The sequence below is a fragment of the Somniosus microcephalus genome, chromosome 27, assembly GCF_052327205.1.
Source record: "Somniosus microcephalus isolate GS21.2 chromosome 27, FLI_Smic_1.0, whole genome shotgun sequence".
Lineage (NCBI taxonomy): Eukaryota > Metazoa > Chordata > Chondrichthyes > Squaliformes > Somniosidae > Somniosus > Somniosus microcephalus.
This window is the reverse complement of record NC_141013.1, coordinates 27,434,782-27,461,451: the sequence shown is the minus strand read 5'-3', so window position 1 is coordinate 27,461,451 and position 26,670 is coordinate 27,434,782. Positions and strand designations below refer to the sequence as shown.

General features: G+C 48.9%; 1 protein-coding gene across 5 annotated transcripts in view; it reads left to right on the top strand.

Annotated features, from left to right (window-relative positions):
• The window catches only part of unc13c (unc-13 homolog C (C. elegans)), a 794,870-nt gene that overhangs the window by 25,680 nt on the left and 742,520 nt on the right, over positions 1–26,670 (top strand). For all 5 annotated transcript variants that reach the window (XM_085968794.1, XM_085968796.1, XM_085968795.1 and 2 more), the window contains exon 2: positions 9,822–9,851. In XM_085968794.1, the coding sequence (XP_085824920.1) occupies positions 9,822–9,851 (30 nt within the window). The remainder of the gene's footprint in view (positions 1–9,821; positions 9,852–26,670) is intronic.

Sequence of the window (26,670 nt, the reverse complement as noted above, 5' to 3'; positions counted from 1 at the left end):
GTTGACGTACCAAGAGAAAGGGAAGTGCACTGTAAGTAGCTAAGTGCATCTTAACTTAATTAAGGACAGATGCCATGAATAAATATTCCAATTACTGTGATTGAAAAAGCCTTTGCAAAGAACAGAAAGAAACAATAATGCATAGCGAAAAAGAAAATGAACCAGCAGCAATAGTACATTTGATGTGGTTGATTTAATTCAGTGAACTATTGAACAATAGTACAGTACATTGACTACTTAAGATACTGAGATTATAAAATGAGAGAGAGCCCTTTCCACGTTTTGAGACTGATTGCGCTTGACAGAAAAGGACATAAATTAATTGGGACTGGAACAAATGGATGTCTCTAGTTGGGGGTGGGGGGGAGGGGAAGTTTGGTCCCAAGAACTCTGTTATGTAAGAAACGCTTTCGATATTTGCTCAACGTTTTCTCCCCAACTGATGAGCTTCATGTTATCAAAGTCCAAAACTTTGAAAGACTCCATAAATAAAAAGCTACTGTACTATGATGCTATGTCTTGATGTATATGCAAAGTGCTGATTGAGGGGAGACATCAGAACAACCAGTGAATGTGTTGACCAACCTATTTGGGTGGAAGAGCTTTGGATGGAAGATGTAACGTTGGAAGGGATCCCAGCACGCCTGCATGACTAACAGGATAAGTAAAACTCGTTAGCTTTCCAGCATTGTGGTGCTTTTTGACAGGGAAGTGAACTTTTAAAAACATAAATATTTAGTTAAAATTGCCTGGAATGAGAATAAGATGTTAACGGTTTGGGCTTTCTCCCAACTCTTTTAACTTGTGCTCAAGTCAGAAATTCAGTTTCTATAAGCAGGCTGAGTCATTTCTGAACCACAATCTGTGTCCATATGTGTGCCATGAGTCGGACAGAATGCCACCTGACTAGCGATTACCCTTTAACTGCAGCATATTGTGCTGGAGTTCACATGGAATCCCCACAATGTTCTCTGAAAGGCAGTAACTACCACCCATCAGACCATTACATTCAGGATAAAATGAATAGATTTATTACAGATAAGATTTTATACAGAAACAGTGTCGTGTTTTGAGATGTTCAGCTCCTTGCTGTGGAATATCTGGGTATGAATTATATTGAAGTGTTACTTTTCAGTTGAGCTCATTTAGGGTTCGTTGACCTACACTGGCTCCCGGTTAAGCAACACCTCGATTTCAAAATTCTCATTCTTGTTTTCAAATCCCTCCATGGCCTCGACCCTCCCTATCTCTGTAATCTCCCCCCCCGCCGAGATATCTGCGCTCCTCTAATTCTGGCCCTCTTGAGCATCCCTGATTATAATCGCTCAACCATTGGCGGCCGTGCCTTCTGTTGCCGAGGTCCTAAGCTCTGGAATTCCCTGCCTAAACCTCTCTGCCTCACTACCTCTCTTTCCCCCTTTTAAGACGCTCCTTAAAACCTACCTCTTCGACCAAGCTTTTGGTCACCTGCCCCAATTTCTTCTTATGTGGCTCGGTGTCAAATTTTTTGGGGGAAAAATTCGGTTGCTTTGCTCCTTCCGTTAGCGCCCTCAGGGCGCTAACGGGCTGCAAACCAACTAGCGCCTGGGTGCTTCGCCGCCAATGCCTCCTGCGAAATTCAGCGGGAGGTTAGTGGCGGCGGTAACCGTTAGCGCCCCGTGGCACTGTGCCGTCGGCGATGACATAATCGCCGTGCGCAGCGCCCCGCTCGCACCCCGGCCGCGATCTTCGGTAGCGCCCCCTGACTTACCACCGGACGCTATGTCCGATGGGGTCAGGGAGGCCTACCTGCGGCTGGGGCGGTGCAATTTAAAGGCAAGGTGCTGGGTGGCCATTTTTGTTGCTGGCCGCCTGCCAGCACCTGCCTCCGCTGCCGTCCCCGGCCTCCTGACTTGCCCCCTCCCCCGCCCCCCCGTGGAGTGCCGGCTGCGCTCCATGAGCCCAGCACTTCTCTTGAGTGCCGGGCTCTTTTGCCAGCACTCCAATCCCTGGTGGCTCAGCTGGGCCCTGGGTCGCGCTGCGCAAGGCCCCTCCCCTTTAGGAAGGGGAGGAAGGCCTGCAATACCGTGGCACGTAGCACCGCGATATTCCCTCGCAGCGCCCCAAGAGGGAGACGGGGCGCATCCAATAGCACCCCGCTTCCCTCTTGGGGCACTACCACTCAATTTCGGCCGCGGGGCGCTAATTTAGAAGTTAGCACCCCAAAGGGGCTGCGACTCAATTTTTTCCCCTTTGTCTTTTAATACTCCTGTGAAGCACCTTGGGACATTTTACTACATTGAAGGCACTATATAAACCCAAGTTTTTGTTGTTAAAAATCCCATCTGCAGCATGAAGCAGGGTTGGGGTGGGGGGTGGGGTGGGGGGGAGTTGCGGAGTGAGATGTATATTGAGGGACTGGTCTCTGTAATGTTGCCATTCTTTAGTTTAGACAGCGGAAGTCTATCCAGACCCATTATGCTGGTGTGGCCTTATTCATTTTGAAAGCAGCAAGGTTCAGTTGCCAAGGACCTTCAACCAAGAGCATGGTCCAGGTTTAATTGGCAGTTCTTACTGGTCAGCTCCTGGACAATGAAGGGGTCAGAGGCCAAGCCCTCAACCTCCTCTCCAGGGAGGGAACAATACGAAAGGGAAATGCATGTTCTGGGTCATTTGGTTCTGCTGAGAAGTAGGTAAGGCATTGGCCAGTCTACCTTAGAAACAGAGCTAACCGAGCAAGCCTCCGGGTGAGTCAGTGATAGGATTGACTAAAAGAAAGTGTTCCTTAGCTCTCTATTCTGGACCGTGTGGCACAAGGAGGGGCTGAAATTAAGTTAAAGAAAGGTAACATTTGCTGTAATGGTTGCTTTGTCTGTTCACTTGCGATCTGTAAAATAAAGCAACTTAACAATATAGAAACATAGAAGATAGGAGCAGGAGTTTAATGAGATCATGGCCGATCATCCAAACTCAGTACCCTGTCCCTGCCTTCTCCCCATATCCCTTTAGCCTTAAGAAATATATCTAACTCCTTCTTGAATATATTTAATAAGTTGGCCTCAACTGCCTTCTGTGGTAGAGAATTCCATAGGTTCACCACTCTCTGGATGAAGAAATTCCTCCTCATCTCAGTCCTAAATGGCTTACCCCTTACCCTAAGACTGTGACCCCTGGTTCTAGACTCCCATGCCATCGGGAACATCCTTCCTGCACCTAGTCTGTCTAGTCCTGTTAGAATTTTATAAGTTTCAATGAGATCCCCTCTCATTCTTCTAAACTCCAAGGAGTATAAGCCTAATCGACCCAATCTCTCTTCATACGTCATTCCTGCCATCCCAGGTATCAGTCTGGTGAATCTTTGCTGTACTCCCTCCATGGCAAGAACTTCCTCAGATAAGGCGAACAAAACTGCACACAATACTCAAGGTGTGGTCTCACCAAGGCCCCGTACAACTGCAGCAAGACATCCTTGTTCCTGTACTTGAATCCTCTCGCTATGAAGGCCAACATACCATTTGCCTTCTTAACCGCCTGCTGCACCTGCATGCTTACCTTCAGCGACTGGTGAACAAGGACACCCAGGTCTCATTGCACTTCCCCTTTTCCCAATCTATTGCCGTTCATATAATAATCTGCCTTCCTGTTTTTGCCACCAAAGTGGATAACCTCGCATTTATCCAGATTATACTGCATCTGCCATGCATCTGCCCAATCACCCAACCTGTCCAAATCATACTGGAGTTTCTCTGCATCCTCCTCACAGCACACACGCCCACCCAGCTTTGTGTCGTCTGCAAACTTGGAGATATTACATCTAGTTCCCTTGTCTAGATCATTAATATATATTGTGAATAGCTGAGGTCCTAGCACTGATCCCTGCGGTACCCCACCAATCACTGCCTGCCACTCGGAAAAAGACCCGTTTGTTCCAACTCTTTGCTTCCTGTCTGCCAACCAGTTCTCTATCCAAGTCAGTACCTTACCCTTACCCCCAATCCCAATTGCTTTAACTTTGCACGCCAATCTCTTATGCGGGACCTTATCGAAAGCCTTCTGAAAGTCCAAATACACCACATCCACTGGTTCTCCCTTATCTATTCTACCAGTTACATCCTCAAAAAATTCCAGTAGATTAGTCAAGCATGATTCACCTTTTGTAAATCCATGTTGACTTTGTCCAATCCTGTCACTGTTTTCCAAGTGCTCTGCTATTACATCTTTTATAATAATGGACTCTAGCATTTTCCCCACTACCGATGTCAGGCTTATCAGTTTTCTCTCTACCACCTTTTTTAAATAGTGGGGTTACATTAGCTACCCTCCAATCCATGGGAACTATTCCAGAGTCTATAGAATTTTGGAAGATGACCAGCAATGCATCTACTATTTCTAGGACCACTTCCTTAAGTACCCTAGGATGTAGATTATCAGGCCCTGGGGATTTATCCACCTTCAATGCCGTCAATTTCCCTAACACCATTTCCCTACAAATACTGATTTCATTCAATTCCTCCCTCATATTAGACCCTATGTTCCCCGACATCTCTGGGAGGTTATTTGTGCCCTCCTTTGTGATTTCACAATTCATATATGTATCACTGATGTAATGGTTCATATGTATCACTGAATTGTTAATCAGTTTGCCTTTCAGAAGATTAGTGAGGCGCATGTGAAGACACATGAAAGGATCATGATATCCAGTTTGCATAAGAAAGCGGTCTCATTGTTATGCCCTTGTGTCTTGCTATTGTATAACTAGATATTGGGCAGTACAGGCGATGATTGTAAAGGACTTGGGGTTGCCTACTAGAGGGACCTTTGGTGCTGAACCTAAGAGAATATCTAGAGGAGACCTGAAATTTGTAACAAGCAACTGATTAATGGTGCATATGTTTAAAAAGAATAATGACAATAAAAGCATGGCATTAAAAGCTGTAGGTTAGCCTTAGTTTAAGAGCTTTCTTAAGGTCACCCATCTTCTGACCAGCATTCAGATCCTCGGGGTTCTGCACACGACATTTGCTGTCAGCAGTTTGCTCTCGAGCTTGCTGAATGGCTCTTTTTGGAGGAGGGTGTCCTTCTGTCCAATAGGGGACAGCCCTCCTTTCTTGTACTTCATTAATCAGGATGTCCATCGAAGCATGCTGTTCTCCTCCCAGCCTCTCTTCAATAGCAAAATTGTAGAGAAATCCATTCTGCAAACATTTTAAAAATTCTTTCACTGGATGTGGGCATTGCTGGCAAGGCCAGCATTTATTGCCCTTGAGAAGGTGGTGGTGAGCCGCCGCCTTGAACCGCTGCAGTCCGTGTGTTGAAGGTGCTCCCACAGTGCTGTTAGGTAGGGAGTTCCATGACTTTGATCCAGTGACGATGAAGGAATGGCGCTATATTTCAAAGTCAGGATGATGCGTGACTTGGAGGGGAACTTGCAAGTGGTGGTGTTCCCATGCTCCTGCTGCCCTTGTCCTTCTAGGTGGTAGAGGTCGCGGGTTTGGGAGGTGCTGTCGAAGAAGCCTTGGCGAGTTGCTGCAGTGCATCTTGTAGATGGTACACACTGCAGCCACGGTGCGCTGGTGGTGGAGGGAGTGAATGCTTAAAGTGGTGGATGGGGTGCTGATCAAGCGGGCTGCTTTGTCCTGGATGGTGTCGAGTTTCTTGAGTGTTGTTGGAGCTGCACTCATCCAGGCAAGTGGAGAGTATTCCATCACACTCCTTACTTGTGCCTTGTAGATGGTGGAAAGGCTTTGGGGAGTCAGCAGGTGAGACATTCACCGCAGAATACCTAGCCTCTGATCTGCTCTTGTTGCCACAGTGTTTATGTGGTTGGTCCAGTTACGTTTCTGTCATATGGGATTAAATGCTTCTTTAAGACATTTAACTGCTGCTCTGCATTCTAGTCATTGCCGATACTCCATTCTGTGGGCTGGGGAATTGAACAATCTACACATACAGCTAAAAACTATGATTCCGGGGGCTAGTGGGCCAATGAGAATATGCCCAAAAAATCATTAATAACCCAAGTTAAATTCTGAGGACAGGTTACATTGACTAGGCTTGTAATGCTTTGAATATAGAAGGGGTAATCTAATTGAGGTGTTTAAGATGATTAAAGACTTTGATCAAGTAGATTTTCTCTAGTGGGAGAGTTCAGAAGAAGGGGGTATAATCTTAAAATTAGAGCTAGGCCGTTCAGAGGTGACGTCAGAAAGCACTTGTTCACACAAAGCGTAGTGGAAATCTGGAACTCCCTTCCCCCCCAAAAAGCTGTTGAGACTCGGTCAATTGAAAATTTCAAATTGGAGTTTGATAGACTTTTGTTGGGCAAGGGTATTAAGGGTTACAGAATCAAGGTGGGTAGATGGAATTAAGACACAGATCAGCCATGATCTGATTGAATGGCGCAACAGGCTCGAAGGGCTGAAAGGGTTCCTGTTCCTATCTGCTGATGACGCCCAGATCTATCACCTGAATGGCTTACCCTTGTTCCCATGTTCCTAAATGAATCCCCAAATAACACACCGACAGCAATTTCTGTGATGAAAAAGAAATGCGCTGTAACTAGCTGGTATTCTCCCTAAAGCATGTGATTCACAATAGCAGGGGAATTTACGTGCAAATTGTTAAAAACCAGATTCTCAGATAAAGGAGTTCACTGGAATGAGTTTACCACAAGATGTCTAAGGTATAACTGGTATGATAGCAAAATACTGCAGATGTTGGAAATCCGAAATAACAACAGAAAATGCTGGAAAAACTCAGCAAGTCAGGCAACATCCGTGGAGAGAAATTTGAGTTGACGTTTCGGGTTTGACCCTTCTTCAAAACTGGAGAGAAAAGGAACTAGATCGAAGGCAGGGCTGCGATCGGACAAAAGAATAAAAGAACCAAAAGAAGTAAAAGAGATTAGAAGCTAGACGAGATGGTAATAGGCTGTGATTAGGTGTAAAGTGTGCTGGCAGGGCAAAAGATAGCTGCCAGGTGTGAGAGAGAAACAAAAGGAAAGGGGGGGGGGGAAGGAAAGGAGTGGAAAAATATAAGTAAAAATAAAATAGGGGCCGAGGTTATGATCTGAAATTGTTGAACTCGATATTGAGACCGGAAGGCTGCAGACTAATTTCTCTCCACGGATGTTGCCTGACTTGCTGAGTTTTTCCAGCATTTTCTGTTGTTATAACTGGTATGCTTGGTTTTGGGAAATGGAAATATAATGCGGTGGAATTCCATTACAGTGATTGATTTGGCCAGTAGCCCAAATGATCACAAAAACTGACATTAGATTATATGAGACGGTAGAAAACCCTAATGGGCACTGCTCATCCCATGCTCCCCGATGTGTACTGTACTGCTGAGCAATGCCAGTCTACATGCACTTTATACAGCAGCTGCAGAATGTTAGTGCTATCGAAAGAATTTTGGTGTTTTTAGTTCATTTATTGCTCCTGATGCAAAACTAGTATTCTGAGTTTAGTAACTAAATCATCGAGAAGATGTTTTATAGTTAACCAGCTGATAGCATTTCTATAGACATGGCGGGGGGGGGGGGTGGAAATTTGGTTGCTTTGTGCCTCGGGACGCTAACGAGGCGCAAAGCAACTAGCGCCCGGGTGCGATGCTGCTAACGCCACCCGCGAAATTCAGCGGGAAGTTAGCGGCGGCAGTAGCCGGTAGTGCCTCGTGGCGCTGCACCTCCGGCGATGAAGTCATCGCCGTGCGCAGCGTCCTGCTCGCGCCCTGGCCGCAAACTTGGCTCGCGTCCCCTGACCTACTGCCGGACACTATGTCCGACAGGGTCAGGGAGGCGTTTTTGTGACCGGGGTGGCGATAATTAAAGGGCAGGTGCCAGGTGGCCATTTTTTTTTGGCCGCTCTGCCAGCACCTGCCCCCCTCGCCTCCTGCTGCGGGATGCCGGCCCCACTTCCTGGTGGTCCAGCAGGGCCCTGGCGCGTGCTGTGCTAGGCCCCTCCCCTTTAATCAGGGGAGGAAGGCCTGCAGCACCGCGGTGCTATGTGCCAACATGCCTGGCGCTGCTGCACGTAACGCAGCGATATTTAATGGTAGCGCCCCAAGAGGGAAGGGGAGAGTTCCAGTAGTGCCCCGCCTCCTGCTTGGTGTTACCATTGAATTTTGGGCATGGGGTTGTCAACTTTTTCAGGGAGCTAAAAGTCGTGCCCCGGGGAAGTTATCGCCCCAAAGGGGACGCGAGCCAATTTTCCCCTGATGGTTTCATAAGGCTCCTTAACACATCTCTCAGAAGCATACTGACTGTTGTGTAGTCAAACCTGGCAGCCATTTTGCACAAAGCAGATCCCACAAACAACAAAGAACTGAATGACCAGATAATTTGTGTGTTTTTGTTTTAGTGGTAGAAGTTGAAGCAGGAATCTTGGACAGGACAGCAGGAGAACTCCTGATTTTCTTTTGAATAGTGCCCTTCTTAATCTGCAATCGAATCAACAGAAACGTTGGACCTTGGTTTAACATCTTCAGTTGAAAGGTGGCATCTGCAGCAATACAACGCTCTCAGTATGGCACTGGAGATTTCTTGTATTGAATTCAGTGCAATGTTAGTGCCGCCTACTCTTGCACAGAAAGTGGCAATCCTAATGTAAAACTTTAGATGGCTATAATTTTGCCAGCATTTAGTGAAATGGGATTCGGCTTCCATGCCTGAACGTCATTGCTGGTGCACCTCAGGGCTCCATCCTTGGTCCTTTCCGTGTGCTATACCTTGGTGATTTCATCCAGAACCATGGACTCAGCTATTGCGTATACACCAAAAATAATCAGCTCTACCTCTCTGTTTCCTTCCCCAAGTCTGTTGAAACTCTCTCCAATTATCTGTTACTCATTTGATTGGTGTATCAGGATGGAACTTTGGGGTGTAACTTAAAAGGTGATCTATCAAATCTATCTTCTCAATGATTTCAGAGGTGATCTCAAGGTGTCACTAACTGAGTGTGCATAACAATAGTTCTGGGTGTCTATCACGATAATAAAAAATGGAAATAACAGGCTGTTAATTATTATCTAGTTATCTCCAATTGCAACTTTTTCCTTTAATTTTGTGAGGGGGTTTATTTTACCTAAAAGAAAAATCCCTCTTTTACATTTGTCTTTGTACAAGCTAATTTCTTGGAACCAAATTTTTTTTTCAATTGTATGCCATCTAGGTGTATCGTAAAATGGCCATTAAAGTGCCTTTCATGGCCAAACACAGTTGGTACAATTTCTCTACTAGATGTAAATTGTCAATCAAGTACTGTACAAGATACAGCTGAAATATTTGTCTTTTCTGCCTCTTGTTTTATGATCCCTTCTCACCTTGATAAGGATTTCTTTGAAACTTAAAATTCTTGCCTTTTGATTCTTATACCACTGGTGTAAATTCAGCTATCTTAAGTATCCATTATTCAGAATTAAGATTAAAATAAGTCATGCTCTCATTTGAGTATCTCTGCTACAATTTTATCCTAAATACTGAAGGCCAGCTGAAAAACAGTTTTGTATGTGGTGTCCCAAGCTAAGGCAGGTCAGTTGCACGTAGTGTCTATATTAAAAAAATCAAGTAATGTTTAGCACTGGGAAAAACTCCCTCTATTCTATTCAAATTTTAAAAGTACTCCCTATTGAACCATTAGACCCTTTCTATTTTCTTCATCAGCTGATTTTGTAATTTCTTTTATCCAATCAATCAGCAATTCAAATCTGGATTCCAGTGACCAAATGGAGTGTGCCACTTATATAGCGATTTGGATTGAATGTACAATGACAAATCTACATGGATATTCCGTGATGGTGTGTTTAAACTGTACTAACAGTTTTTTTTTTAAACATTTGTCTAGTTAAAAGAGGGAAACTGCATGGACCATCAGGTAAGACATTTATTTTCTCATCTTCCCTGATTTAAGTGTCGCATTCTATTTAAATACAGTGTATTTCCTGTTCCCTGGATTTGTTATATTTTTTACCTAGATATCTGGGCAAGTAAAAATAATGTTTCTGCCATATTGGAAGCGAGGGCTCAGCAAAGAGAGTGGTCTGAAACCTGGAAGCCAAAAATTAACTGGAGGACAAAAGAGTAAAGAACTTTACAAAAAATAACACATGATCAGGTGTTGCAAGTCACGATGATCTTCTATCTCCATCTTTGTGTACCAAGCACTGGTCAGCTGAGCGGGTGGGCAGGCAGGCAATCTTCTTTCTGGTTTCTGTCAATACTGTTTGGAAACCAGTTGCTAGGCAGTATGAGAGAGCAATCTGTAATCCATTTTGCGATCACTTCTTATCTTCATTTTGACACCTACCCATGATAACACATGATTAAAAAGTTTCTAATTTAACTTCAATGCCACCTGGTTTCCAAGATTTGCTAATACGTTTACTGCATTGAACAAACTCTTCTGACCTGTGGTGATAACATTTTGAGACAGGGATATTTTACTAGCTTACCCAGGTCTCTCTCTTCCTCCCATCAGTCAACAAAAAGCTAATTTTAGATACTACATGTAGGATAACACATAGGCAGTGTGATGCAACAAGACTGTTAATATGTAAGGGTTTTGATGACTATGCAAACTGTGAGATTGAAGCTTCAAAGGTTTATCAGCACTTCTAAATTACAATGTGTGCTAGATCTTTGAAACATGTGCCATCCTAAGTTCTAGATAATAGCTGTGTTTTTGTCATTTTAGTGTCCCAGTTTTGGGCGGCGATTTAGTCAGCGGAGGCGGGAGAGCTGGGTGGCGGATCCCAGTCCCGCTCCAAGTAATTTTATGTTGATTGGGCTTGTTAAGCCCGCCCTGCGCATTTCCCGGCCAATTAAAAGGAAGCGGGTCTGATGATGTCATAACCGGTTTCCTTAAAGGGGCCATGTCCACATTCGTTTTGACAGTTCTGTCAGTGTTCTACAGCATTGAGGTGCTGCAAACACTGACAAGCACTGCACAGAGGTGGACGGCTGCACCCAGGCTCTCGATATGCTTATGGAGGGAGTCACAGCACGCAGGGAGGTTCTCTTCTCTTCCCATGGGCAGAAGAGACCTCCCCAGGAGATCAACGCAGCCTGGTTGCACATTGCACAGGAGGGCACAGGCAGGGATGTTGTCAGGAGGACCAGACTGCAGTGGCACAAACCTTTCAATGATCTGAGTCGATCACGGAACATTACTGCCAAGCCACACTCAACCTCATCCTCCTGTGCCACTCAACACATCCACATCACTCTGCCTTCCCTACCGTACTCCTGCCCATCTTTACTTACACCAACTTACCTTGCACCTCCACCCATCCCCCTCTATCTACATTATCACTTCCCCATCTCACTAGCCACCCCTCACACTCACCCTCATCCTACTGCAAGCATATCAACTACTGCAAGCATATCAACTAACAACACACAAGGGTAGGCACTTGAGTGGTTTAGCCAATGTTCATGTGAAGTTTCTGTTAATGTGTTGTCAAACATTGAAATCTATATTTTCAACATTTTACCTTATTGGACAGATCTGTGCTCACCTTTAGAAGTGTCTTCGTGAGTTCCAGATAATGTTGAGTCATAACTCAAAAGTTTCTTCCAAGTCCTGAAGGCTCAAGCTTCTGACATTGGAAAGTGACCAGCTGTGAAATAGTAGCTTTCATACCACTTTTGCAGTTGTCACCTATTCACAGCAATGGGGAGACACAGAGAACCCAATCTACTTACCTGATGTGATCCCCGAACGACGGGAACCTCATTTAGAAAAAAGGTGGTAAAATTGAAATAGGCTGGCAAAATTGTAGTTAACAAGCACTTAACTATCTTAAATGCTTGGTGCTTGGTGTCAGGTCCGTTCTGAAATCGCAGACCCGACACTTTGGAAACTTACATGGAGGCGGGTTCCCAACCCGCTGTCAATTACTTTGATTTTTGACAGCGGACCCGCCTCCAAACCCGTGCTCTGAGCGCTGGCAAAATTCAGCCCTTGGTGTTTGGCGTTTGTTTAGCCAGCAGCAAGTGTCATATCTGATCTTGATGGATAACCGGCTTCAGTCTTTAATATACTGACTGGACTGAAGTGCTATTGTACTACAGAGTTTGAGCACTCTGTGAAATTGTGCCCTATTTCCGCCAAGCAATATATGACTCAGTGGTAGCCCTCTCATTTCCTGAGTCAAAAGGTCATGGATTATTTTCCCACTGCAGGATTTAGCATATAATCTAGGCTGGCACTTCAGTGCAATATGAGTGCTGTGTGCATTCTCTGATGAGACTTAATCTGAGGCCCATTCTGCCTGGTCAGGTGGACATAAAAGATTCTATGTCACTATTTGAAGAAGAGCAGTGGAGTTCTTCCGGAATCCTGACCAACATTTATCCCGTGGCCAAAATTTATCCCTCCATCAATACCTTCAAAATAGATTGTGATTATTTGTCTCATTTGCTTCTTCTGGGATTTGCAGTACACAACTTGTCTGCTACATTACGTTCATAACAACAGTGACTACAGTTCTTGAGTGTGGTGTTGCCTCCCAAATCCATGCAGGCAATTCCATGATTGAATCTCTTCAATCAGATTTTTGTCCCTGCCACAGTACTGGAAACCAAAGACACAAATGAGATCCTCGGTGACTGTGACCAAGGTGCATTATCCCTCTTCATTCTCCTCACCCTGCCTGCAGCCTTTGATATGGTTTACTACACCATCCTCCTGCAGCATCTCTCCTCTGTTGTCTAGAGCAATGGAACTGCCCTTGCCTGGTTCCACTCTTACCTGTCTGATCATAGAAACATAGAAGATAGGAGCAGGAGTAGGCCATTCGGCCCTTCGAGCCTGCTCCGCCATTCAAAGAGATCATGGCTGATCATCCAAACTCAGTACCCTGTCCCTGCCTTCTCCCCATAGCCAGAGACTCTCCAGTAATGGCTTCTCTTCCTGCTCCCAAATCAGTACCTCCAGGATCTATCCTTGCGTCCTTCCTTCTCTACCTCCTCGACATATCATACCTTAGCAGCATCAATCCCGATTTTTAACCTGGGACGGGAATGGGGGGCTGAAGCGAGTGGTGATCTGTCTTGCCACCCGGAGTGTGAGGCCCAGGTGATTTTAAATGCCTAGATCTCATTAATATAAGTGCCGAACTGTCCTCCACCCCATGCCGGTGGGAATTGGGGCGGGAGCCAGATGCCACTAGAGATCCATGTCCCGGGCATCATTTAAAACCTTAGTTTGCGACTCCCTTTTTCCCTGTCAGACATTTCACAGGTACGCTGACACTACCCAGCTCTACCTCTTCTCCACCTCTCTTGATCCTCCCACTGCCTCTGCTCAGACTACTTGTCCGACATCCAATCTTGCATGAGTTGCAATTTCCTCTCGTTAAACATTAGGAAAATCGAATCCATTGTCTTCGGCCCCCGCCACAAACTCCGTATCCTTGCCACTGATTTAATTTAAGTAAGGCAAACTTTGAAGGGATGAGACATAAATCGATCACAAGACTGGACAGAACTGAACTATAAATGGATAAACCGACAGGCAAATAGTGGGAAATAATCAAAGAAATATTTGGTATGACACAACACCAGTACATACCCCTACAAGACAAAGTTTAAAACAAAAGACTTACATAAATGTGAGGAAAAATGGAAAGCCAGCAGACTAGGAGAGCTATAAAAAGCAACAAAGGGATACAAAGAAAGTAATGAGGGACAAAATGGAAATATGAAAAAAAAACTTAAGAATATCAAAGCTACAAGCAAAACAAGAGAAAGATGGTGGTAAAGGGGAATGTGGGCCCATTGAAGACTGATGCAGGTGAGACTATAATGGATAATAAACAAATGGCAGATTTGTTAAATGAGTACTTTATATAAATTTTCATTGTGGCAGAAAAGTACAGGAAACTTTGCGATATCCAGCACCGACGGGACCGAGCTGCTGCCGATCTATCAAAACTTCCGGATAGACCAGCGCTAATGTTGAAGGATACGAAGGTTTTCATCTCCGTATCTGACAACAAACACTGTTGCTTAGCAACAGCTTGCAAACACTCGGCCCGTACCTTGGAAGCGTCTCTGAAGCTGTTGCTAAGCTACAGAGACGCTTTCCAGAGCCTGACTGTTAAAAAAAAAAAAAATGCTAGGAGAAGAAAAAAAACCTAATCAAAATGGCTGCCGATTTCTGCCGTTAGATCGAGGTTTCTTGACATACAACCTCCGGATAAACCAAAGTTTCCTGTACAACATATCAGTGATTCAACATAAAACTAAGTCAATGGGGAGGAACTTGGTGGATTTAATGGCCTAGAAATTCAGTATAGCCACGTTTGGGGCGCTACAGCCGGGCGGCCGCTAAAGTTTGCGCCCGGCGCAACTTAGCGCCACCTTCGCCGATATTCAGTGGCATCGCCCCAAGAGGTTGCTGCTGCGCTAAAACAGGCGATGCACGACTATCATTAGGCGCTAAGCCGGCGGCCAGGGGCGATACCCCCGAGGGCGGGCGCAGCGCAGGTGCGGCGAGTTGCTGATTGAAGGCAGACACTCTGGCGCCGGTGAGCTCTTAAAGGGGGAGGGTGGATTTGTTTGGCTGCCACGCCCTGCACACTGCAGCCCTGAAGCAAGGCCTGACCACTGCTGCTTGATCTGTACAACGCCCAGGACAATGGAGAAGGCCAGGGAGAGAGCGCAGCGCTTCAGTGAGGGTGACCTGAGGGTGCTGGTTGGCGCAGTGGAGCGCAGGCGCCATGTTCTGTTCCCTGAAGGTGGCAGGAGGCCGCTGCCCAGCGCCTATCGGAAAGCCTGGAGGGAGGTGTCAAACAGGGTGACCTCCAACAGCGTGGTTGCCAGGACTCCTGTACAATGCCGAAAAAAGTTCAACGACCTCACTCGGGTTGTCAGGGTGAGTACCCTTTCCAGTGTCCTCCTCATCCCTGCATGTGCACCTCAGTTTATGGGCAAAGGGACCTGAAAGCCCTAATGCCCAGCCCTCATCCAGCAGCTATGGGACTGTCATGAAAATCACTTGCACATTCAGGACTTTACACACTGTCAGGGCTATTCCACCATGGGAGGCAGTGCAGACAAGATCAGGGCTTCACACTGTCAGGGCTAGTCCACCATGGGAGGCAGTGCAGACAAGATCAGGGCTTCACACTGTCAGGGCTAGTCCACCATGGGAGGCAGTGCAGACAAGATCAGGGCTTCACACTGTCAGGGCTAGTCCACCATGGGAGGCAGTGCAGACAAGATCAGGGCTTCACACTGTACTTAGAGGCCGTCCTTTCTCTTGCAGGGCAAGGTGGCGCACAACCGAAGGCAGCAGCGTGAGACCGGGAGAGGCCATCCTGACCTCAAACAGCTCTCCGACCTGGAGCAGCGTGTGGAGCGCATTATGTCAGGCCGGCTGATTGGCCCCGTCGCCAGTGGAGATGCCGACCCTGTTGTGGGCCCCAATGGTAAGGGCATCACCTTTTTGACCTCTCTCTTTCCACTTGCGCCTCAGAACAGCATCCTTTGCCACTGTCGGACCAATGCAGTGTATAGCAGCACTCATGCCTCCCTCGCTGCCGCCCTGTCCTCACTCTAAAGCAACTCTTGTGCCTCCCTGCTTTCAGATGGTGAATCGCCAGGTGAGGAGGCGGGCCCTCAAGCTGGCACTGTGAGTGAATCGGAGGGCGAGGAAGAGGAAGCCGGACCATCAGTGCCACCCTCAGCCGAGGCAGCCCATGGCGATGATGGGGACACGTCTTCCCTGGAGGGGAGCAGGGGGGAAGGGTCGGAGGAGAGTGAAGCTCCGGGGCCCAGCGGGCTGCAGCAACGCGGGAGGGGTGGGGAGGCTCGGCGGCCTTCTCCCCGGAGGGTGAGTGCGGCCTCCAGTCCTGCTACGGTGAGCGCAGAGGAGGTGCGGCTCCTAGCGGAAATGGCCGCCCAGGCTGAGCGCAGGCACACTGAGCTCATGGCTGCAGTGGCAAGGATGCCTGACTCCATAGAGTCACTGTCAAGGAGTGTGCAGGAATTCGGGGCAGCACAGGCCAGGAGTCTGCAACAATTCAGTGCAGCACAGGCCAGGAGTCTGCAACAATTCAGTGCAGCACAGGCCAGGAGTCTGCAGGACTTTGCGGCAGCACAGGCGGCTTCTAGCCAAGTGCTCAGTCGTGCCGTGCATTCACTGGCTGGTGTCATGCGGACACAGACCAGGGCCACACGGGCACTAACTGCTGCCACCCTTGCTGGATCGGCCAGGCATCGCCAGGGCACTCGCCGCGCCGCAGCAGCCCAGCAGTCTGTGCTTCAGCAGATTGCTGCGCATGCTGCAGTGCTGGCCCGTGCGAGTGCCAATGTATCAGGCGACCAGGGAGTACCTGTGATCTGTCAGGTTGGCAGCATTCCTGCAGCCGAAACTGTCACTCCTCCATTGCAGCTGCCACCAGCCGCTGGACAGACTGCTGCCGCCCAAGCAGAGTTGGAGCAGTCAGCAGCCGGCCCCTCCAGGCCCAGAGCTGGTCCAGGCCGACCCCCAAGGGCATCTGCCGTCTCGCCATCTGACCCTCAGCAGCCTTCCCCCAGCCTTGCTGCAGCCACTGGGGTCCCATTGAGGAGGAGCTGCAGGGCGGGCAGGGGCCAGTCACGGATGCGAAACGCATCACCCTCGCAGGGGAAAAAGTAGAAGGTGTGGCCAAATGTTTTGTTTCACTTGTAAAGGCCGATACTGGTGTCTTTGTTTTACTTGTAAAGGCCAAGACTGGTCTATTTGTTTTTTGGAAAGGCCGAGACTGGTCTATTTGTGTTTCTGTAAAGGCCGAGACTGGTCTATTTGTGTTTTTGGGGGGGGCTTCTCTCCATTAGTTTGTTATGTGGGAAGGGCACAGAGGTATCAAAGTAATACATTTTCTGAAATCGCACTGCCCATGCTTTCTTTTGGAAGTCCTGGTTGCCCTGCTCGGCTGAGGGCTTGTGGAGCGGCGACATTCATCTTGTGCCATTACAAGCCATTCTCTGAGAGGGGGCCTAGAACCAACGTGCAATAAGCCGCCGACGGGCGGCCCTTGCACTTTCTGCCTCCCTCCTATGCTGGTCCTCCTCCTCCTTCTCCTCCTCCTCTGGTGGTCCTCCAATGTCTGGTGGCAGTGGCTGAGTCCTGCGGATAGCCAGGTTGTGCAGCATGCAGCACACGACAACGAAATGGGAGACTCGCTCAGGCGAGTACTGTAGGGCTCCTCCGGAATGATCCAGACAGCGGAACCGTTGCTTCAGGACGCCGATTGTTTGCTCAATGATGTTCCTGGTTGCTTGATGGCTGTCATTGTATCCCTCTTCAGCAGGGGTGCGGGGCACACGGAGCGGGGTCATCAGCCAGGTGCACAAAGGATAGCCTTTATCCCCGAGAAGCCATCCTCGTGGGTGAGGCTGGGCCTGGAACATGTCTGCCACAGAAGTCTGGCGCAGGATGAAGGCATCGTGGCTGCTGCCTGGAAAGCGGGCATTGACAGCTAGGATGAGCTGCCTGTGGTCACACACCAACTGCACGTTGAGCGAATGGTAGCCCTTCCGGTTGCGGTAATCCTCGGCATTCTCTAGAGGTGCCCGCAAAGCCACATGCGTGCAGTCAATGGCGCCCTGCACCATGGGGAAGCCCGCTAATGCTGCAAAGCCCATTGCACGCTGTTGCTGCTTGTCAACGGTCATGGAGAAGGAGATGAACTGACGTCTCCTTCTGAAAAGGGCATTGGTCACCTGGCGGATGCAGCAATGTACCGCAAACTGGGAGATGTTGGAAATGTCCCCAGTAGCGGATTGGAAGGAGCCGGTGGCATAGAAGTTGAGAGACACCGTCACCTTCACTGCCACCGACAGAGACGTCCTGCTCCTCAGCTGTGGCTGCAGATCTCCGCGAAGCAGGTGGCAGATCTCAGTGACCACCGCCCTTCTGAATCGCAGCCTCCGAACACACTGCTCGTCAGACATGTTCAGATATGAGAACTGCTGGCGGTATACCCTGGGTGGGTAAGGCCTCCTTTGCCGACGCCTGTTGCCCCTTCTCCGTCTGGCCATGACTGGCACTCTCTCACGGCGTCTCTGAGCCCTTTGAATGCAATGGAGAAGCCCAACGTTTCCACCCATTGCAGCCCCCATTATATGTTTCCAATCAATGCTATGGCTCTGAAGTTAAAGACAAGTGCAAAGCTGTGGCCTGAAGCCACAAGTACCTGTGCGAGTGTTGAGCCAAACCAGAAAGCTCTCTACCTTTGTCTCTCTGCAAAGATCCGTCTCTCACAAAGAAGGAGTGTTGCAAAATGGCTGCCATTTCTACTGCAGGAGGAGTGCCCTTTAATTAGCGCCCCCCGCGCCCCGCAGCGACTGGGAACCGTTCCCCTCTACCAGTCGCTAGGGGCGCCAGGCGCACAATAGGCCGGCGCCACTGAATTTCCGGTTTGGGGCGCACAAAGGGCGTTGCACCGTGAAATGACATCAGGATCTGCGCACGCAGCTGAGCGCGCGCAAAGGCTTGGCGCCGCCGCTAAATCTTAACTGAAGTTGGCGAGAGGCGCAGATCGCGCTGCGCCCGGGCGCTAGCCGCTTAGCACCCCACATCTCCTCCTCCTAAGGCGCTAGCGGCTGGCGCAAACAACTGAATTTCTAGGCCAATATCTTTTTTTTAAAAAAAGGTAATAGAGAAACTACTGCAACTTATGATACACAAATCTTCAGGACCTGATTGTTTCCACCCCAGGGTATTAAAATGAATGGGTGAGGAAATTGCAGATGCATGAGTCATAATTTTCCAAACTCTCTGGAGGCTAAATTTGGTTGATTTGCACCTCCCGTTAGTTCCCTAAGAGCACCAGCGCTAATGCCTCCCGCGAAATTCAGCAGGAGATTAGCGGCGGCGCTAACCGTTGGCGCCGCCAGTGATGACGTCATCGCCGTGCACAGCGCCCTGGCTGTAATATTGGGTGGCGCCCCCCATGTCCGCCGGGGTCAGGGGGGCCTACCTGCAGCTGGGGCGGCGCTAAAGGGGAGGTGGCGGGTGGCCATTTCTGTTGCTGGCCGCCTGCCAGCACCTGCCCCTGTTGCCGTCCCCGACCCCCGTGAAGCCCCCCCGCGGGGAGCCGGCTGCTCTCCGTGAGCCCGGCACTCCTCTTTAAGAAGGGGAGGAAGGCCTGCAGTGCCGCTGCATGCCGCGGTTTTGGCTTGCAGTGCCCCAAGAGGGACGCGGGGCGCTTCCAGTAGCTCCCCTCCTCCCTCTCGGGGCGCTCCCTGGGAAAATTGGCTGCGGGGGCGCTAACTTTTTTGGGGCGCTAAAATAAAGGTAGCTCCCCAAAGTGGGTGCTACCGAATTTTTACCCCACTGGGTTCAGGAATTGTGTCTACGGATTGCAAAATTGCAAATGTCACTCCATATTTAATAAGAGAGAGAGAAACCAGCTAACTACAGACCTGTCAGTTTATCATCAGTTGTGAGGAAGTTACTGGAATCTGTCATCTGGGACAGAGTGGCTGAGCACTTGGACAAGTGTCAGGTGATCAAAGAGAGTCCGCATGGAGTTGTGAAGGGTAGGTCATGTTTGACTAATCCAATTGAATTTTTCTAAGACAGTCACCTAGCATGGTGGATAGGGGAGTGTCTATGGAGGTTATCTATATATGGACTCCCAGAAGACACTCGATAAGGTTCTGCACAAGAGATTATTAGCAAAAATGAGAGTACAAAGAATTGGAGGTAACCTTGTGACATGGGTCAGTAATTGGTTGGGAGGTAGGAGATAGACAGTAGGAATAAAGGGAATATTCTCTAAATTGGCAGGATGTGACAAGTCGTATTCCCCAGGGATCTGCACTGGGGCCTCAGTGTTTCACCATATATGTAAATGACTTGGATGAAGGAGTAGAGAGTTGTATATCTAAGTTTTCAGATAGCATTAAGTTAGAAGGCACAGTAAGTTGTGTGGATGGGAACAGGGACTTGCAAAGAGACATAGACGGACAAAGTGAGTGGGCAAAACTAAGGCAGATGGTGTTCAAACGAAGTGTGAGGTCATACACCTTGGGTTTAAGAAATCAGAATATTTTCTTAACGGTGATAGACTAGGAGCTGTGCAAGAGCAAAGGGATTTAGATGTCCACATACACAAATGATTAAAAGCTTGTGCATAGGTACAAAATGTAATCAAAAAGGGTAATGGAAAGTTGGCCTTTATCGCAAGGGCCTTGGAATTCAAAAGTGAGGAAGTGATGCTTCAGTTGTACAGAGGCAGGGTCAGACTCTATCTGGAGTGCTGCTTACAGTTTGGAGCATTAAACCTCAGGAAAGATATATTAGCTTTGGGAACGCTACAGTGCAGATTCACCAGCAAGATACAAGGGCTTTAGGGGGGGAAATTCGGTTGCTTTGCGCCTCCCGTTAGCGCCCTAAGAGGGCGCAAAGCAACTAGCACCTGGGCGCAGTGCCACCAGCGCCTCCCGCGAAATTCAGTGGGAGGTTAGTGGCGGCGGTAACCGTTAGTGCCCTGTGGTGCTGCGCCGCCGGCAATGACGTCATCGCCGTGCGCAACACCCCGTCGGCGATCTTCAGTAGCACCCCCTGACTTACCGCCGGACGCTATGTCCGTCAGGGTCAGGGGGGCCTACCTGCAGCCGGGGCGACGCTAATTAAAGGCGAGGTGCCGGGTGGCCATTTTTGCTGCTAGCCGCCTGCCAGCACCGGCCCCCATTGCCATCCCCGGCCTTCTAGAACGCCCCCCCGCGGAATGCCGGCTGCTCTCCATGAGCCCGGCACTTCTCTTGCGTACCGGGCTCTTTTGCCAGCACTCCGATCCCTGATGGCCTAGCTGGGCCCTGGGTCGTGCTGCACAAGGCCCCTCCCCTTTAAGAAGAGGAGGAAGGCCTGTAGTACCGTGGCGTGACTTGCCGCAGCGCCGTGATATTCCCTCACAGCGCCCCAAGAGTGAGGCTGGGCGCTTCCAGTAGCGCCCCGCTTCCCTCTTGGGGCACTACCGATGAATTTCGGCCGCGGGTGCGCTAATTTTTTCGGGGAAGTTACCACCCCAAAGGGGGTGCGACTCAATTTTTCCCCCTAAAAGTTTATTTATGAGGATGGGTTGCATAAACTTGCAGGGCTACGGTGAAACCGCAGGGGGAGTGGGTCTAATTGGATAGCACTTCCAAAGGGCCAGCACAGGCATGATGGGCTGAATGGCCTCCTTCTGTGCTGTTGCTGTATGATTCTATGAAACTTGGCTTGTGTTCCCTTCAGGGGCGATCTAATCGAGGTGTTTAAAATGATAAAGGGATTTGATGGGGTAGGTATAGAGAAACTGTGTCCCCTGGTGGAGGAATCCAGAACAAGAAGGCACAATCTTAAAATTAGAGCCAGGCTTTTGAGGAGTGAAATCAAGAAGCACCTTTTCACACCAAGGGTAGTGGAAATCTGGAATTCACTCTGCAAAAGCTGTGGTTGCTGGGCATCAATTGAAATTTACAAGTCTGAGATTAATAGATTTATGTTGGGTAAGGATATCAAGGGATGTGGAACAAAGGCGGATAAATGGAATTGTGCTACAGATCAGCTGTGATCTAATTGAATGGCGGAACAGTCTCGAGGGGCTGAATGGCCTCCTCCTGTTCCTATACCCCATCCCTGGCCACTGTTTGAGGCTGAACTAGACTGTTTTCAACATTAGTGTTCTATTTGACCCCAAGCTTCCAACCTACATATTACAAAGACCACTTATTTCCATCTCTATAACATCGCCCGCCACTGGCCCTACCTCAGTCCACCTGCTGCTGAAACAAGTCCTGTTCACCCGTCACCCCTGTCCTTGGTCGTCACCCAGCATTGCTGGGAAATCAGCTTGGCTGTAGCTGATTTCACACGCACAAGCAATTAAATTGAATCAGTGATATCTTCTGTGATTCCGGGACTGTTTGTGATGGCTTTATTCTTGCTAGCTCTTGATTCTCCTGTGTCTTTATGCAAATAATAATAAATAAACCGGACAGACCACCCGGCATCGACCTCGGCACCGGCTGCGGACACAGCAACGGCACACCCAGCCCAGTCAACCCTGCAAAGCCCTCCTCACCAACACCTGGTGACTTGTACCAAAATTGGGAGAGCTGTCCCACAGACTAGTCAAGCAACAGCCTGACATAGTCATACTCACAGAATCATACCTTTCAGCCAATGTCCCAGACTCCTCCATCACCATCCCTGGGTATGTCCTGTCCCACCACCAGGACAGACCCACCAGGGGTGGCAGCACAGTGGTATACAGTCGGGAAGGAGTGGCCCTGGGAGTCCTCAACATTGACTCCGGACCCCATGAAGTCTCATGGCTTCAGGTCAAGCACAGGCAAGGAAACCTCCTGCTGATTACCACCTACCGCCCTCCCTCAGCTGATGAATCAGTACTCCTCCATGTTGAACCCACTTGGAAGAAGCACTGAGAGTAGCAAGGGCACAGAATGTACTCTGGGTGGGGGACTTCAATAGCCATCACCAAGAGTGGCTCGGTAGCACCACTACTGACAGAGCTGGCCGAGTCCTGAAGAACATAGCTGACAGTCTGGGCCTGCGACAGGTGGTGAGAGAACCAACACGTGGGGAAAAACCTACTTGACCACATCCTCACCAATCTACCTGTTGCAGATGCATCTGTCCATGACCACATTGGTAGCAGTGACCACCTCACAGTCATTGTGGAGACAAAGTCCCATCTTCACACTGAGGACACCCTCCATCGTGTTGTGTGGCACTACCACCATGCTAAATGGGATAGATTCAGAACAGATCTAGCAGCTCAAAACTGGGCATCCATGAGGCGCTGTGGGCCATCAGCAGCAGCAGAATTGTATTCCACCACAATCTGTAATCTCATGGTCCGGCATATCCCTCACTCTACCATTACTACCAAGCCAGGGGACCAATCCTGGTTCAATAAGGAGCATAGAAGAGCATGCCGGGAGCAGCACCAGGCGTACCTAAAAATGAGGTGCCAACCTGGAGAAGCTGCAACACAGGACTACATGCATGCTAAAAAGCAGAAGCAGCATGCTATAGACAGGGCTAAGCGATCCCACAATCAACGGATCAGATCAAAGCTCTGCAGTCCTGCCACATCCAGTAGTGAATGGTGGTGGACCATTAAACAACTAACGGGAGGAGGAGGCTCCATGAATATCCCCATCCTCAATGACAGTGCAGCCCAGCACGTGAGTGCAAAAGACAAGGCTGAAGTGTTAGCAACCATCTTCAGCCAGAGGTGCCGAGTGGATGATCCATATCGGCCTCCTCCTGAGGTCCCCACCATCACAGAAGCCAGTCTTCAGCCAATTCGATTCACTCCACGTGATAGCAAGAAACGTTTGAGCGCACTGGATACAGCAAAGGCTATGGGCCCCGACAACATCCCGGCTGTTGTGCTGAAGATTTATGCTCCAAAATTAGCCGCGCCTCTAGCCAAGCTGTTCCAGTACAGCTACAACACTGGCATCTGTCCAACAATGTCGAAAACTGCCCAGGTATGTCCTGTCCACAAAAAGCAGGAGAAATCCAACCCGGCCAATTACCGCCCCATCAGTCCACTCTCAATCATCAGCAAAGTGATGGAAGGTGTCATCGACAGTGCTATCAAGCGGCACTTACCAATAACCTGCTCACTGATGCCCAGTTTGGGTTCCATCAAGACCACTTGGCTCCCGGCCTCATTACAGCCTTGGTCCAAACATGGACAAAGGAGCTGAATTCCAGAGGTGAGATGAGAGTGACTGCCCTTGACATCCAGGCAGCATTTAACCGAGTGTGGCATCAAGGAGCCCTAGTAAAACTGAACTCAATGGGAATTGCGGCGGGGGGGGGGGGGTCGGGGGGGGGGGTGGGGGGGGGGTGTCCGGGGGGGGGTGGGGGGGGGGTGTCCGGGGGGGGGGGGGGTGTCCGGGGGGGGGTGGGGGGGGGGTGTCCGGGGGGGGGGGGGGGAACTCTCCACTGGCTGGAGTCATACCTAGCACAAAGGTAGATGGTTGTGCTGATTGAAAGTCAATCATCACAGCCCCAGGACATCGCTGCAGGAGTTCCTCAGGGCAGTGTCCTAGGCCCAACCATCTTCAGCTGCTTCATCAATGACCTTCCCTCCAAGATAAGGTCAGAAATGGGGATGTTCGCTGATGACTGCACAGTGTTCAGCGCAATTCACAACTCCTCAGATAATGAAGCAGTCCATGCCCGCATGCAACAAGACCTGCACGACGTTCATGCTTGGGCTGATAAATGGCAGGTAACATTCGTGCCACAGAAGTGCCAGGCAATGACTATCTCCAACAAGCGAGAGTCTAACCACCTCCCCTTGACATTCAACGGCATTACCATCGCCGAATCCCCCACCATCAACATCCTGGGGGGTCACCATTGACCAGAAACGTAACTGGACCAACCACATAAACACTGTGGCAACAAGAGCAGATCAGAGGCTAGGTATTCTGCGGCGAATGTCTCACCTGCTGACTCCCCAAAGCCTTTCCACCATCTACAAGGCACAAGTAAGGAGTGTGATGGAATACTCTCCACTTGCCTGGATGAGTGCAGCTGCAACAACACTCGAGAAGCTTGACACCATCCAGGACAAAGCAGCCCGTTTGATTGGCACCCCATCCACCACCTTAAACATTTACTCCCTCAACCACCGGCGTACCGTAGCTGCAGTGTGTATGTTCTACAAGATGCACTGCAGCAACTCGCCAAGGCTTCTTCGGCAGCACCTCCCAAACCTGCGACATCTACCACCTAGAAGGACAAGGGCAGCAGGCGCATAGGAACACCACCACCTCCAAGTTCCCCTCCAAGTCACACACCATCCTGACTTGGAAGTATATTGCAGTTCATTCATCGTCGCTGGGTCAAAATCCTGGAATTCCCTCCCTCACAGCACCGTGGGAGTACCTTCACCACATGGACCACATCTATAGATATGTGAAGAGAAAAAGATTGGTGAGGTCAAGCGTAGGTCCCTTGCAGTCAGAATCAGGGGAATTTATAATGGGGAACAAAGAAATGGCAGACCAATTAAATACATACTTTGGTGCTGTCTTCACAAAGCAGGACACAAATAATCTCCCAGAGATGTCGGGGAACATAGGGTCTAATGAGAGGGAGGAACTGAATGAAACCAGTATTTGTAGGGAAATGGTGTTAGGGAAATTGACGGGATTGAAGGCCGATAAATCCCCAGGGCCTGATAATCTACATCCTAGGGTACTTAAGGAAGTGGCCCTAGAAATAGTAGATGCATTGCTGGTCATCTTCCAAAATTTGATAGACTCTGGAACAGTTCCCATGGATTGGAGGCTAGCTAATGTTACCCCACTATTCAAAAAAGGTGGTAGAGAGAAAACGGGGAATTACAGACCAGTAAGCCTGACATCGGTAGTGGGGAAAATGCTAGAGTCCATTATAAAAGATGTAATAGCAGAGCACTTGGAAAACAGTGACAGGATCGGACAAAGTCAACATGGATTTACAAAAGGTAAATCGTGCTTGACTAATCTACTGGAATTTTTTGAGGATGTAACTTGTAGAATAGATAAGGGAGAACCAGTGGATGTGGTGTATTTGGACCTTCAGAAGGCTTTCGATAAGGTCCCGCATAAGAGATTAGCGTGTAAAGTTAAGGCACATGGGATTGGGGGCAAGGTACTGACTTGGATAAAGAACTGGTTGGCAGACAGGAAGCAAAGAGTTGGAATAAACGAGTCATTTTCCGAGTGGCAGGCAGTGACTAGTGGGGTACCGGAGGGATAGGTCCTAGGACCCCAGCTATTCACAATATATATAAATGTCTAGACGAGGGAACTAGATGTACAAGGTACTCGTGAGACCGCACCTGGAATACTGCGTACAGTTTTGGTGTCCATACTTAAGAAAGGACATACTTGCTCTCGAGTCAGTACAAAGAAGGTTAACTCGGTTAATCCCGGGGATGAGGGGATGGACATATGAGGAGAGGTTGAGTAGATTGGGACTCTACTCATTGGAGTTCAGAAGAATGAGAGGCGATCTTATTGAAACATATAAGATTGTGAAGGGGTTGGATCGGGTGGATGCGGGGAAGATGTTCCCGATGATGGGTGAAACTAGAACTAGGGGGCATAGTCTTAGAATAAGGGGCTGCTCTTTCAAAACTGAGATGAGGAGGAACTACTTCACTCAGAGGGTGGTAGGTCCATGGAATATGCTGCCCCAAAAAGCTGTAGAAGCTACATCATTACATAAATTTAAAACAGAAATAGACAGTTTCCTAGAAGTAAAGGGAATTAAAGGTTATGGGGAGCGGGCAGGAATTTGGACATGAGCCTAGGTTCGGATCGGTCATGGCCCTGTGGGTAGCGGAGCGGGCCCAGGGGCCGTGTAGCCTGATCCTGCTCCTATTTCGTGTGTCTAATTCTGTTAGATTCAGGAGATGGTTCTGTGATATTGGATTGGCGGTTAGGATCAGATCAGCCATGATCTTATTGAATGGCGGAGCAGGCTCGAGGGGCCGATTGGCCTACTCCTGCTCCTATTTCTTATGTTCTTATATCTCCAAGTTTGCAGACGACACAAAGCTGGGTGGGCGTGTGTGCTGTGAGGAGGATGCAGAGAAACTCCAGTATGATTTGGACAGGTTGGGTGATTGGGCAGAAGCATGGCAGATGCAGTATAATGTGGATAAATGCGAGGTTAT